Source organism: Engystomops pustulosus, chromosome 3 (genome assembly GCF_040894005.1).
Source record: "Engystomops pustulosus chromosome 3, aEngPut4.maternal, whole genome shotgun sequence".
NCBI lineage: Eukaryota > Metazoa > Chordata > Amphibia > Anura > Leptodactylidae > Engystomops > Engystomops pustulosus.
The window spans coordinates 221326807-221342345 of NC_092413.1; the positions used below are offsets into that span (position 1 = coordinate 221326807).

The window sequence follows — 15539 nt, forward strand, 5'->3', positions numbered from 1 at the left end:
TAAAGCCATGGAGGGAAAGAGAGTCCCTGATGGCCGTGGGAGTAGAAAAAGCGTCTGTCCCCAAGAAGGTGACACCGGAGGTAGGTGTACCCGATGCCAAGGTGCCTGAAGTACGGATCTCGGAGTCCCTCTCCAGGGCCCAGATTCAGGAAGCGAAGGAGTTTGTGCTCCGAAACGTTGATGTGTTCTCTAAGTTACCGGGACGTACTTCAGTCATTAAGCATGACATCATAACCGAACCCCACATCCGGGTACACCAAAAACCCTACCGGGTCCCTGAAGCGCGCTGGCTTGCCATATCCGAAGAAGTCAGGCAGATGTTAGACCTGGGGGTTATCGAGGAGTCTAAAAGTGACTGGTCGAGTCCTATTGTGTTGATTCCCAAACCTGATGGTTCCCTACGGTTCTGCAATGACTTTAGGAAGTTGAACGAGGTGTCCAAATTTGATTCTTATCCTATGCCCAGAGTTGACGAGTTGATAGAATGACTTGGACAGGCTAGGTTCTTCTCCACCCTTGACCTGACGAAAGGGTATTGGCAGGTACCCCTTACTGACAGGGCCAAAGAGAAGACCGCTTTTGTTACTCCTGATGGGCTTTTTCAGTATGTGGTACTTCCCTTTGGGCTACATGGGGCTCCCGCCACGTTCCAGAGGTTAATGGATCTCGTGCTAAAAACTCACCGGAGATAGGCCTCGGCCTACCTGGATGACATCATAGTCTATAGTAACGATTGGGAGAGTCATCTAGCCAAGGTACAAGCAGTGGTAGACTCTCTGAGGGCAGCAGGGTTGACAGCGAACCCCCAAAAATGTGCACTTGGTCTGGAAGAGGCCCGTTACCTGGGGTACCGTATTGGGCGAGGTGTCATCAAACCCCAAGTAAATAAAGTGGAGGCGATACAGCAGTGGCCACGACCTATGAGCAAGAAGCAAGTGAGGGCTTTCCTATGCATAGTGGGCTATTTTCGCCGATTTATTCCCGATTTTGCGACAATAGCGGCACCCCTGACTGACCTGACCAAGGGTAGCAGGTCGGTAATGGTAAAGTGGAGTGAAGAGGCTGAGGGGGCGTTTCAGCGACTTAAGAGGGTTTTGTGCGAGGGACCGGTACTGATCACCCCTAACTTCATCAAGACCTTTGTTTTGCAGACTGACGCTTCTGACGTGGGCTTAGGGGCTGTCCTGTCCCAAGTAGTGGAGGGTGAGGAACATCCCGTGACATTCCTGAGCCGCAAGCTCACTCCTCCTGAGAAGAACTACAGTATAGTTGAGAGGGAGTGCTTGGCGATTAAATGGGCTCTGGAATCCCTGAGGTATTACTTGATAGGGCGACAGTTTACACTAGTGACCGATCACTCTCCCCTCACCTGGATGAGTCAGGCCAAAGAGAGGAATGCCAGGGTCACAAGGTGGTTCCTAATGTTGCAGAATTTCAAATTCACGGTAGAACATCGAGCAGTAGAGCTGCATGGGAATGCCGATGCCCTGTCTCGTACCCACTGTCTGATGGCCAAAAGTGTTCGCCCCCACAGGGTCAAACAGAGGGGGAGGGTATGTGAGACACTGAAGGGGTTAACTGTGGATGGGCGGTATGTTTCCCCTAGGTTTTCCTATTATGCAAGGCCTTAGTGCTGAGGTTGTGGTGTCCAGCACCTTGGACACAGGTGCTGGGAGCAGCCTTATCAGCCTGCATAAAGCTGCCTAGCAGAGCTGAGAGTGTGGTCTCTCTCTGAAAGGAGGCTGGAGAGCACACAGCCCTGACCTCTGTGCCTGGAGCAAGCCAAGTGATTTTGTATAGTGGTGAGTTAGTGGAATACCTGTATAGATAGCACCCTGGCGGGTAGGATTTTTGTTTATTTAATGCCTGAATGAAAAGGCTATTTTATTTTGCTGCTGCAATAAACACAGGCTAGACCTGTTTTGGACTAAACTTTGGTGTCACTGTCTTGAACTGCATCACAGCACCCCGCTACCACGGTCTCTACTGGGCCAAATCTCCCACAGGCGACATTGCACTTTAGTTGGATTTTCCAATGTTTTCGGGGTTTGAGCCGCTGTGACGGGTATTTATCAGGGGATTGTGTCGCACACGATCGGATTGTGGTGCGGCTGCGTTGCTTTCATGCGACCCCTTGATAGCAATGAACATTGAGCAATTGTCATGGTATAAGATGATTTCACAGTAAATATGATTATTATGGCTGCAAATTTCATGAAATGGAAAGTCAAAGATCTCTTCAGAGCGGAGGTAAGATCCTGAGCCACTTGGCCATCTCCAGAGGTCTTCTGTTGGGTTGGGTTGGTTATGACTATGGAAGTATGATGGTGAATGAATCTGTGAATGGCTCTTTTTTGTTTTTTAAACTTTTTTAAGGATCCACCTTCCAGTTAATTGAGTTTTTCTTAATTCACACCGGACACCGGAGTAGTGTCCAACCGGCAAGGACTTGTAAGAGAGCGGAATGTTGAGGAAAAGAGTTATAGATCAGGTTTTCCATTACAACTTCTTCTAGACTTTACTTTAGTAGGTTAAGGATCTTATTTTTTTATCATTTTCAGAACCCACTTCATACGGGTGATAAATATTACATTTTATTTCTGAAAATATGAGCCGTGATGATAATTTTAGTTGTAACATTTGACTAAGGAAATCAGAGGCGTCCCATCACTTGCTCGCACTCTTTGTATTAGTTTGTTGTGTGCAGGACAGACTCTATTACAGATTTACCACTGTCTGCACAGCCGGATCATAGATTTGCATAGAAGTCACCAAAGGTTAGATCATTTACCTGAGTAATGGAAAAATAACAGCTATAAAGAAGACGGGGGAATGTTATCTGTATACAGAACCTGAGCCGAGACACGAGAGGAGAGATCAGACATCCTCTATGACAATGACAGAATATTATCTTCCGTATCTTCTCCTGTCTGTGCTCTACATGGAGTGTCTGGTGGGGTTCACAGTAAATATGATGATTGTGGCTGCAAATATCATAAAATGGAAAAGCCAGAAATCTCTCCCAACCTGTGATAAGATCCTGAGCTACTTGGCCATCTCCAGGGTCCTGTATTTTGTTATTATTTTCATTCGGGTCTTTATCAGTCATTTCCATACTTGGCCACTGCAATCAACATTTGTGACCTTAATCCTATTTATTCAGACTATTTTCCTGCTCTTCGTCAGTCACTGGATTGTCTCCATCCTCTGTGTCTACTACTGTGTGAGAATAGTCACCTACAACTGTGCACTATGTGTCTTCCTGAGGAGCAGGATCTCCACCATGGTCCCATGGCTGGTCACAGCCGCTCTTCTCATGTCATTCATCTCCACCCTTCCATTTGGTTGGTACGGATATTACTTTCTACAGAATGTATCTAATGCTTCTATTGGAAATAATACAGATTCTGGACCAAGTATTATCACAGTCTTAAATGAACAGTCCCTGATTTGTGTTGTAGGCTCTTTTCTACCGTTCATAATATTTTGTGGTGCCAACTTCCTGTTAATCTTTTTTCTCTTCATGCACACCAAAAAAATGAGGAGCAGCGGATCACAGATTCACAACCCAAACCTAAAGTCACATTTTGGAGCCTTGAAGAGCATGAGCTTATTCCTGGTGTTGCAGATATTGCTCTTAGTAGCGATGAATCTTTTTGTCTCTGGTAGATTTTTGCATTTGCAGAATCCGATGCTGATAGGCTGGATGATACTTTGTGCCCCCCCATTGCTCCATTCCCTCTACTTGATCTATTCTTCAGGCCACGTTAGGATGTGTTCTGGGGTGAGAAGATGTTTCTAGAAGACCCTTTCCACTTCACATTGACACTACTGAAATAATTGCAATTTCTTGCGCAATCACCGCGAGTGGCTGAGTAGACTGGTGCGTGACGGGAACGCCTCTGTACTTTGTAAAAACTTGCAAACATTCATTTGCAGAGTTTTATGTAAAACTCCACTAGGCCGGACCTGCTGTAGTTTTGCCTGACAGCCGTGTTCCTTGTTCAAGAGGTCTTTGTCCACGTGCCTCTGTCTCGTATCCGCCGTGACAGGAGGAGACGTGGCCTTTATGCGTCAGCGTATGGTAAATTCCCCTCAACATGATTGTTTTCTTTCATAATCACAATTGTCACTGTTTCTTATCTACTATCCAGGTTCATTATGACTGTAGTGAAATTTTTGTTAATGCCTAGAATTTTTTTTAACGTCTATGGTTACAGTAATTTTTGTAAGAACAATATGTGTGAAGAACAACTTGCAGATGTTTGGAAACATCTGCAAGTTGTTCTTCACACATATTGTTCCTCAAATACTATTGCGGAGAACACCGTTCTGCACGCGTGTCTCCGGAACAGATCGCAGATGTTCCCGAACATCTGCAATCTGTTCTGCACTGTGTTCTTTCACTGTTTTCTTCAATTAAATGATTAAATTAAATGTTTTAATTGTTTTTTTTTACTCTTCTTCACTTCTTTTTTTTTTAATTAAATGCTTGTTATCGAGCAGGGCAAATATTCGTCCGAGCAACGAGCCGGTCCGAGTATGCTAATACTCGACCGAGCATCAAGCTCGGACGAGTATACTCGCTCATCACTAGTGTTAAACCTTCAAATGCCAGCAGTGTTAACCTTTTAAATTAATCTGAAGGCATCTGAGTGACGCGTCCTCATGTATTTTAAGAACATCGCTCCCTGTGCCGTCATCGGTGACTGTGCTGGCGGTTTTTAAAGGGTTAATACTCGCAATGAGCACAGACGTGACACACGTGGGTGTTACCGATGGGGGTGAGCCTGAATGCCAACCTTGACTGAAGTCCAAGTTCAGGGACTAGAACAAATCGGTTTGAGTCTACTCATCCCTAATCCGGACGGGCACTACGAGAATCATTTTGAAAAACTATTTATGTGTCAGCCTTGGATGTTTTGCATTTATTTTTTTCTGGTCAATTTGGTCACAAAAGTTAACAGGGTTGTCTCACTAAACCAACAAATTATTTTAGATATCTTAGAGAACCCCAGAGGTAAGATGCTCAGTGATTAAGAGCAGGAGAATGTCCCTCTGTCTCTCACTCTTCTTCCCGATCATGGTTGGACCTCGAGTGATTTGTAACTTATGTCCTATCCAGTAGAATAAGTAGATAGAGTTTGACGTTATTTGTTGAGGTGGGACTCAATAAGTTTTTCTTTTTCATTTAAAATCTATAAATCCTTTTACTCTTACAATGTAATTATGTAGGCATCTTGCTTAAGGAACTTTATAGCTATAATCAGTTTTTGTTTATAGGAGTAACACAGTATAAGTCATCATGTGACTTGTATTAACTCCAAATTTGCCAAAATTATTTATTTAAACATTGACATTCAATTGACATCTATGGCAGGGTTCTGTTCTTCACTAATTGACAACCCTTCTACAACATAATTACAAATGAGTGATAGTTGGGGTTTGGGTTTTTGGCCGCCTGACAGATGGACAACTCCAGGCTAATCATAGCTAGGGCTAGTTGCTAGGGGCATCAGTTTGCCGGATTGGCTGTTCTGCTGCTAATATTTCTGGGACAGGTGGCCGAACCTAAACTGGACCATCAGTCAGAACAATTCTAATCATTGGGTGTATTTGATTGGCTGGTATAGCAGAGGAGGTCCCCAGGTCTGCCAAGACAGGGCTCCTACTTTATTATGGTAGAGGTAAATTTTCTCCATATGTTGCAACACAGAAATACTCCAGTATATCATCAGACCAATAAACTATCTATTATGTAAATTACCTGTGGAGAAAGAAGCTAAAATGTAGCAATTAAAGGGGTTGTCCAGGTATATGACATATTTTAAATATGGATGGGCAGGCTTTAAAAATAATAAAAAGTATGTAGTCGCCTCTCTCCATGCTCCCGTTCACTCATCAGATCCCTGCCGTGCTAATAGCTAAGAGGTAAGTGCCCAGCAGTGGTCAGGACAGCACCATTGGCCGCTGTAATCAAACAGGGACCCAACGGTGTCGGCTTTTCAAGCTGCTCCAGCCATATATATATTTTTTTTTTGGAATGATCTAAAAGCCCACAATATACTGTTATATAAAGTGACCACCCTGCAGAAAACAAACTCTCATACCACTGAAAAGTAAAAAAAGAAAAATTGTGGATGGCAGAAAGTGGTACCAGAAATTACAACTCACTCTGCAAGATACAAGCCCTTATACAAAGGTTTTGGCCGCAATTCACAGGGTTTTTGCCGCACGTGGTCAGATTTTTTAAACTTTTATGCGTCACAAATCGGGGGGCGTGACCATCGGACAACCCGGCGGATTCGGGCTGAGCGCCGAATTTAACTTTCAAATTTGTGTCGCAAGCCAAGCACTTACATGCACTCGCGGCAGCTGTTCATTCATGCGGACAGACCGGATTGGGGATTGCGACTCGGACGGGTAAGTAAATCTGCCCCATAGTAGTCAGGAAGTTCTCCTTATGGAGACTTTGCCAATTAGGGCCACATTGTAGGCGTGTGGAGACTTATAGCCATCGTAGCTCCACTAGGGAATTTCTGGGATTACCACGCCTCTTTTTGCTACCTTGTACATCAAGCATGACTTCCAAGAAGCCTAATGAAATGATGGGGGATTAAATCCAAACCAGTATATGTATTCCAGAAGGAACAGGTTCCCAGCTGTAGACAGTGCTGTTTCGTCTCCTTAGTACAGCGGAGAAGGAAAATTGGAAGCAAAAAATACACAATTCTACTTTTGTTATGGGTTATGTATAATTTGTACATTGTTTATATTGTTTGCTTTAGGTGACATAGTACCTTCCAAGTAAAAAGTTTAGAAGGATATTGGAAATGTGTTTTAGATTTGCTGTGGTGTGAAATACGTATAATAAATGTTATTTAATGAAAAGTCTGAGCGCCATGTTTTTTTTATTAAGAGCGGCACATTGATAAACTGGATAATGAATACAGGTGCGGGTGCAAGCCTCAGCCGAACCGACTCGAAGGTAAGCAATAGTGATCCAAAAAAATAGAAAGCAAGTGCTGCCTCGCTTTCTATTTTTAAGCACAGTGGCTCAGTGCTAAAAGAGGACCTGTCACCTAAATTTTCGGCACTAAGAGCTGCTTAAATAAGTAAGCAGCTCCTAGTGCTTGATCAAACGCCGCAGTGTTAGAGTGATAGCGTTACCGCAAACCTCCGGTAACGCTATCAAACACTGCAGCGGGGTACAATGTATTCATCGGATACATGAGGGAGTGGTCCGAGGCGCTGCCTCTTCCCCGGACCACCCCGCTTGCTCCATAGGCCGTCAGTGACTGCCACGCGCTAGGCGCCAGTCACCACCCCTAGCCACGCCCCAACCCCGCCCCCTCATGGATAAGTTGGACAGCTTTGCGAGCTGTCCGACAATTACACTGTACCCCGCTGCAGTGTTAGATAGCGTTACCGGAGGTTTCCGGTACCGCTATCACTCTAACACTGCGGCGTTTGATCAAGCACTAGGAGCTGCTTACTTTAGTAACATCTCCTAATGCCGATAAATTAGGTGACAGGTCCTCTTTAAGCTTCCAGCCGTTAAGGCATCATGCAAAAACAAAGTGAATACAAACTTCAAGAAAGAAACAATCGTTATTTAATCTTGAAGGGTGCCCCCGACTGTATAAGGAGGGTACCCACAGACTGGGGGTGTCCTAGTGTTGCACTTTAAATAGGGGTGGTATTTGCTTCCTTTCTCCTCCCTGCTGCTGCTGCTCAGTCCCTCCCATAGCTGAGCCTTTATAGGGCAGGCACTGGGCCTGCACTTCCTCTTGCCCGCTCCATCTTCAAGCTGTCCCTCCCTCCCTCCCTCCCTACTGTTACTTGGTTTTTGTGTTTTGATGTTTTCGGTTTTCAGTGATCATCTCAAGTCACAGCTGACGGAAAATGAGAATTGATGTGGACTTTTCCCGAAAGTCGAAGTGCTGATTCGGGAGTCCGGTTGAGCAAACCGCTTCGGGCAGCGATGGTTTACAAAGAGATGGATGAAAATTGTGGTTAATTTTTGAGAGTATTAAGTAATAATTGTTTTCAGTGATCATCTCAAGTCACAGCTGATGGAAAATGGGAATTGATGTGAATTTGCCCGGAAGTCGAAGTGCTAATTCGGGAGTCCGGTTGAGCAAACCACTTCGGGCAGCTATGGTTTACAAAGAGATGGACGGAGATTGTGGGTAATTTTGAGTATTACAGTAATAATGGTTTTCGGTGATCATCTCAAGTCTCAGCTGGCGGAAAAGAGAATTGATGTGCATTTTTTCGGAAGTCGAAGTGGTGGTTCGGGAGTCCGGATGAACAAACCACTTCGGCAGCTATGGTTTCCAAAGAAACGAACAGAGATTGCGGTTGATTTTGAGAATATTAAAATAATAATAATTGAGTTTATCAGCAATAAATAGCTGTGACCTTTTCTTCCCAACAGGAGCCTCGTGTCATCATTTCTTAGTTATGTTTAGTTATTAATGGTTTATGGGGTTAATGTTACGGGTAGGATTATGTATCTTTACTAAAGTGCCTTAATGTGGAGTTAAATGGGTAATGTTTACTACCTCCCAGTCTAATTAAGAAACAATGTCAGACACAGATTACAGAATGAAAAACACAAAACCATAGATTAGCATGTACATTACTCTTAAAACAGACAAAGTGAAAAGAAAATTCAGTCCAACTCACCTTTATATCCCTTCATCAATCATGGTCTGTGCTATCCTTCTAGGACCGCAGGTCACGTAGCAGGAGTAGTACAATAATCCAGCACCAACTGGGAATGTTTGTCATTATAACTCGCAGATCAGCTTTATGGTGCCATTGGGGACATTTACGTACCCCGTCCCCGGAGTTCACAGCAAGTGCGTTGTCCGACGATCATGCACCCTCCTGCGATTCACTAAGATCGTGCACCCGATATCCTGTATCAGTCGCTTCCCCGTTCAGGTCCCCGGAGTTCACCTTCTTCTTCCTGGTGCATGTAAGTGCATTGTCCGTGTATAATGCGCTGTGCAGGGAGTCACTAAGATCGTGCGCCCAATATCCTGCATGTGTCGCTTCCCCGGTCAGGTCCCCGGAGTTCACCTTCTTCTTCCTGGTGCATGTAAGTGCATTGTCCGTGTATAATGTGCTGTGCGGGGAGTCACTAAGATCCTGCGCCCGATATCCTGTATCAGTCGCTTCCCCGCTCAGGTCCCCGGAGTTCACCTCCTTCTTCCTGGTGCATGTAAGTGCTTGATCTTTGAAGTTAAATCCCACGCTCAGTCCGAATCATTCGGATCGTCTGACGGAACGCTCCCCCGATTTGTGCTGCATGAAGGCACAATCCCAGCGCAGACACTTGTTAAATACCTGTCACAGCCGTGTAATCCCCGAAAAAGGTGCAAAGTCCAACCCTTAGTAAATAAGCCCCATTGTGTCCAAAGTTAACTCCAAAGCCTGGAATAAATTTATCTCCCATAACCAACGCGTTTCCCTTCAAAAAGTTTTGTTGAGGATTTTTTAAACAACAGAAAAGGCCATCATTACAGCAATGCCTTAACGTAAATGTATAAAACATACAAATATTGGAAAATTGTAGAACTTTTTATCATGAAAACAATAACAATAATTTGCCGAAATGGGAATACCCCTTTAACTCAAAATTGCAAGTAATCAGCCACGAAGTTAACAGGTCTGTGAAAGGTCTGGCCTTAGAAAAAACACGTCCTTTGGAGAGGAAAGTAGGATTGGAAAGGATTGGTCCAGACTGCTATCTCTGTTGTGACCCGGCTCGTCAACCATTCTTGCTTGGTTTTTTGTCATGTTACAAGACGCTTTGGCATAGGGAGGGCCTGTCGTCCAGAGGATTCTAGTAAGTAGGCAGGGGAAAGGGGTCTATCCTTAGCACTTACTGTCCTGTTTGTCTTCCCTGAACCTAGTACCTGCATTACAAGGGGACAGATAAGAATTGGCATATTTGGAACTGTTTTAGTTTTTTTTTAGCTAAGATCATAAATAAATGCAATAAAACTCTGTAAAATTATCTGAATTTAACATTGCACGACAACTACCAACAGATAACCTGATGGTAGATGTGTGTTACTCATGTCCCTGTCCCATCCCTGGTAACATGGAAGTTCTTTTATTATAACTTTGAAGGTCCACATTTTGTTGAAATAAAAGTTAATAAAATACTGAAATCAGTCCTAGGTGCTCTGCATCCACTTAAATCAACTTTATACCTTTTATCAGAGGGGGCATTTCTGCTCATCCAGCCTTTGCCATCTTCTTCTCCCCATGTCCGTGCCTCTTCTCAGCATGTCATGTGACCAGGGTGATGTCATCTAAGGTCCTTTACCCAGTTACATTTGCAACATCTAAAACATGTATGTATCTGATCACATGAATTCACAGAAGCCTCCATGGACTTTTACTTCCCCCCTCCTCCATGGAAACATGCTGTTTTATTACATCATCAGATACATACCGAACATACTCGAGTATAAGCCGACCCAAGTATAAGCCGAGGTACCTAATTTTAACACAAAAAACTGGGAAAACCTATTGACTCGAGTATAAGCCGAGGATGGGAAATGCTGAGATTTCTGTCTGTCTCTGCTCTGAGCCTGAAGCCACGCCCCCTGCACGTAGCTCACACTGATTACTTCCTGCCAGGAGATCATGAGAAGAGCCAGAGACTGCAAACTACAAACTATAAGGAGATAAGTGATCCGGGGGAAGGGGGAGGCAGGCACATGTCTGTGAGACGTAGCAGAGCTCACAGTGTAACTTTGTAATGGTCTATCAGCTTCTGTGAAATCTCATGCATCTCTGATCTGTACCCTGGTAAACTTACCACATTGTCACCCCACAGAACTAGATGGATAATAATGTGTCTGCCTAGGGAGGCCCCGCCCACACCCTGGAATCTTACACTGACCATCACTGACTGATAGAAGCTGAAACAGCAATAAAACCGAGTAATATTGTAAAGTAAGGGGTTAAAATGATCTTTATTGTGTTAACATCACTAGGGGATTGAGACGTGAGAATTTTCTTTTGTGGGAAAACCCCTTTAATGTCTGACTACATCTGTAAATTTTTTTACCTTGGTTAATTTTTCCTTTTTATTTCAATGATCTGAGATATATAATTTCATATTTTAAGAGGTGAAATAAGAGAACAGATGTTGTTTTTTCCTGCATGAATTTGTTTGTCCTGCAGACGTCAGATACTGTAGTTACACATTGGGGCACAGATTTGCATGGAAGTCAGCAGCAGAATTTACATGTTAAGTAGACACAGAAACCTGAAATAATGTAATCTGTATTCAAGACCTGCAGAAAGATGCTATAGAAGATTCTATACTAAGTGTAAAGGAACTTTACCTAACTGTACTCTACATGGAGCCTCTGTGTGGTCTCATAGTACATACAATTATTGTGGCTGCAAATTCCCTCGACCCGAGATGAGATCCCAACCCAAGGGATTCTCTTGTGCCAGCATGACCTGATAAAACTGCTGTGATGATGATCTGTATGCAAAACCTATGCCAGGGTGATGAGGGCACTGTGAGTCCTCAGATTGGTTTGCAGCTGAACCGGTAAATCTACCGATGGGCCCCTAAGCTAAGTGGGCCACCAGCTGCATGGGGACAATCACTGTACTTATAGATATAGATATTCAATATACAGCATTTTGACTATGCTATGTATACAAATAATAGTAAACTCTGCTATGGCTTACTATGGCTTAAGCAAAATTATATTGTATTGTCAATTTTACATATCCAGACTTTGCTCATAATCCACAGCAGTTACTGGGTGGTGCCCATATAGAGGGCTCTGAGTGCCACAGCTGGCACCCGTGCCATAGGTTCGCCACCACTGCTCTATATACAAACAGAGACCAGAGGTGATGGGTAGTCCAGGGCTGAACTTGACCACCACAGATGCATGAGTAGAGCGGATTTGTTATTGTTATACTCACTGGTTCTTGTATTTAAAAAAGAAATCCCAAAGGTTTTGTCAAAAAGCATGAACGGTGGCTTTGCCAGTGGTATATAAAGGTGATACTGGTGGGAGGTGAACTTTCAGGTTAGGCACGGCCAAATTTGGCACACCTGAGCCTGAGTGGGTCAGCTCTTTCCTAGTGGTCAGGCATTAAAGTGGTGGGACCCTAGTACAAGAACCTACCAGAGTCACAGATGTTTTACCATCCCTCAGAATGGTTCTCTTTAGTTGGTAGTATTCTCACTATTCTCACATCTCTAGACTAAGATTAGTTCTGTTACCAAATCTATACACCAATCTTTCCTATTATTATATGTATACGCTACGTGTGGTTCTGGTAAATCATTACAGTAAGTCAGGTTTTGTTAAGTAATCATTGTCTGTTACCATATCTATACAGCTTTGTGGTTGGTGGAGTGTGCTCAGGACACCCATGTGCCCCTCCAGCCACTAGTACAGTAGTGGTTATCATGGAGGGTTAAGGGTTGAGCACATGGCCCCCTTTATCTGAAAATACCATATCTATACAGTAAGCTTGGGTCTGTTACCATATCTATACAGTAAGCTTAGGTCTGTTACCATATATATACAGGTAGCTTGCTTCTGTTACCATATCTACACTACATCTATACAGTGTCTACATTACATCTATACAGTATCTATACAGCAATCATGTGTCTGTCACCATACATATACAGGAAGCTTGGTTCTGTTACTGTATCTATATAATTAGCTTGGTTCCATTACTATATTAATATAGTAAGCATATTTCTGTGCAGATAATAAAAAGCATACAGTCAATATCTTTCTAAAGTGTATGGGCAGAGGCATAAGCTTGATGGTACCAATGGGGGGTGTAAGTGCCTTGGGCAGCACCAACGCTCAACGCAGCCCTGACTTTTATGTCATGGAACCAGCATCTCATGACATTTCTGGGTCAACTTCCACTGATTGAAGAATATTTCTAGGAGTAGTTGGTTCCTTGAATTGAAGCCCAGTCGCCTGCAGGGGTTTAAGGGTTTAAAATATGGGTCCATTTAGACAAAGCCTATATGAATATCCCCAAATCAAATCCACCTAATAGCATATAGGGTTCACATCTGTCATGTTACGACAATGGAATCTAATGACAACTCCATGCTAGGGATGGAAGCTCTATGTGAGGAGCCTACTAGTCTTCACAAATTTCATGTCCAAGAGAAGCCTCTATTGGTTGCTGTAATGTGATGTCCATCTGGCCCGGTCATTCCTCACTGCATCTTGTGGCTTCTTTCAGGGTGACAAATATTCTCTTTCAAACCCTTCCATCATTGAAGCTCACGCCATCCCGGGGTTAATCCGTGATGCTATAATGGATTCTAATTGGTGGATATTTTTCAACGCCAGTGACCCAGATCACAGATTTGCATGGAAAGGAACAGAAGCCTAGAATTTCCATGAGCCGAGGACTGGAAATCTGCGTGAAGGAAACATGTGACAATCTCGTTACACACAGACCTCCATTCTGTGGAAGAGCTTAGAGACACGATATCTGCTGCATCTAAAGGACCATTACCATGGATGAGGTATTACTTAGGTCTCTGTATTATACTGAGTGCATCGCTGGGGTGATAGTAAATCTCATCATTGTGGCTGCCAACATCATCAAGTGGAGAAGAATGAAGTCTCTTGATGGTGAGAAGATCCTGATTTCTTTGGCAACATCCAGATGCTTATTCCTCCTCAGTGCATTTTTGTTAGACATTAGTCTCATGCTTGATTCATGGAATATTGGAAACATTCAAGTTCTGTATAAAATAATTTCATTATTCTTAACGTTTCTGCATTTTACTAACTTCTGGTTCGCCACCGTCCTCTGTGTCTTCTACTGTGTGAAGATCACGAGCTACAGCTGGAAGTTCTTTATCCTCCTGAAGACCAAGATCTCCACCCTGGTCCCACGGTTCCTTCTGGCTTCTCTGCTGATTTCTGCATCTTTCAGTCTTCCACTTGGATGGAGCCATGATGGAATACAAGAGAAAAATCTTACAAATCATTCAATGGACAATATGACTGTATATAGAAATATGAAGTATGAGGGTAGTCAAACACAGTCTGTACTTATCTTCACAGGCTCAGGTCCACCATTCCTGGTATTTTTTGCTGCAATTACTCTGTTACTCCATTCTCTGTGGATGCACACCAGACGGATGAGGAGCTCAGGGTCTGGTTTTCGAAGGCCAAACTTAGAGTCTCACATCAGTGCTGTAAAGAGTATGAGCCTCTTCTTGGTGCTGCAGACCATGTACTTTGTTGTGAGTACACTTGCATATTGTATTTATTGGGAAAAAACTGCCTTTTGGATGATCTTAATTCTATCGTGCAGCTCCCCCACCCTCCACTCATTCTACATCATCTCTACGAACAGTGGACTAAAAAAGACATGTGTCTCAGTGTTACACGTTCTTCCATGTTGTCCTGAAGGATAGAATTTATATTGGATGAGCAGTAGATAACTTGTATAAGGGCAATAGAGTTTATATATATTGACCACCATGTGACTGGGTTTTTTAAAAATTCGGAATTAACAGCACAAAAAATTGTCCAGCAAGGACATCTACACCCTCTAGTCACTAAAATGTAACTTTTATTTATATATTTAATGAATATTAAACAGAGATGAGCGAGCACTAAAATGCTCGAGTGCTCGTTACTCGAGTCGGACTTTTCCCGATGCTCGACTGCTTGTATCGAATAACGAACCCCATTGAAGTCTATGGGAGACTGGAGCATTTTTCACTGAAAGAACACTGAAGAACACATTGCAGATGTTCGCGTACATCTGCTAACTTATCGGAAGACATGCGTGCAGAACGGTGTTCTTCACAATAGTATATGAAGAACAATATGTGTGAAGAACACATTGCAGATGTTTCCATACATCTGCAATGTGTTCTTCACACATAATGTTCTTCATATACTATTGCGAAGAACACCGTTCGGCACTAATGTCTTCGGATAAGTTAGCAGATGTATGGAATCATCTGCAATGTGTTCTTCACTGTGTTCTTCACTGTGTTCTTCACTTAAATGATCCTGTATTCACTGTTTTCAATGTATACTTCACTGTTCTTCACTGTGTTTCCTTAAGTAAATGCTCGATCTCGAGCAGGCGAGATACTTGTCCAAGCAACGAGCCGTTTCAAGTACGCTAATACTCGAACGAGCATCAAGCTCAGTATACTCACTCATCTCTAATATTAAACCAACCAAAACAAAAGAATGTGTGTTTAAAACAGTTTTGAGACACAGCTTCTAAATGTACCCAAGAGGGGGTAGTTAGAGACAAATTAGACTGTGATCATGCCTCATAACAATGTGTGATAGTAGTGATCTATCTGTGGGGCCCGGCTAGGGCTCCCACGTTAATTGCTCTGGGATAGCCAGTTAAATGCACCCTGGTTCATGTCTCTGAAGTCCTCCATTTTCTATTGATCACCCCCACTACAAGCGCCACATTCAAATGGTTTGGACACACACATATCCTAACAATGGACCTCA

General features: G+C 43.3%; 2 protein-coding genes across 2 annotated transcripts in view; one reads left to right on the top strand and one right to left on the bottom strand.

Moving 5' to 3' along the window:
- Nucleotides 1-15539, bottom strand: part of LOC140120742 (uncharacterized) — a 363359-nt gene that overhangs the window by 166658 nt on the left and 181162 nt on the right. The window lies entirely within an intron of this gene.
- Nucleotides 13556-14460, top strand: LOC140122958 (taste receptor type 2 member 39-like). The gene is made up of 2 exons (XM_072144204.1): nt 13556-14293; nt 14365-14460. Exons 1-2 carry the CDS (start codon nt 13556-13558, stop codon nt 14458-14460), a joined length of 834 nt encoding a protein of 277 aa, XP_072000305.1.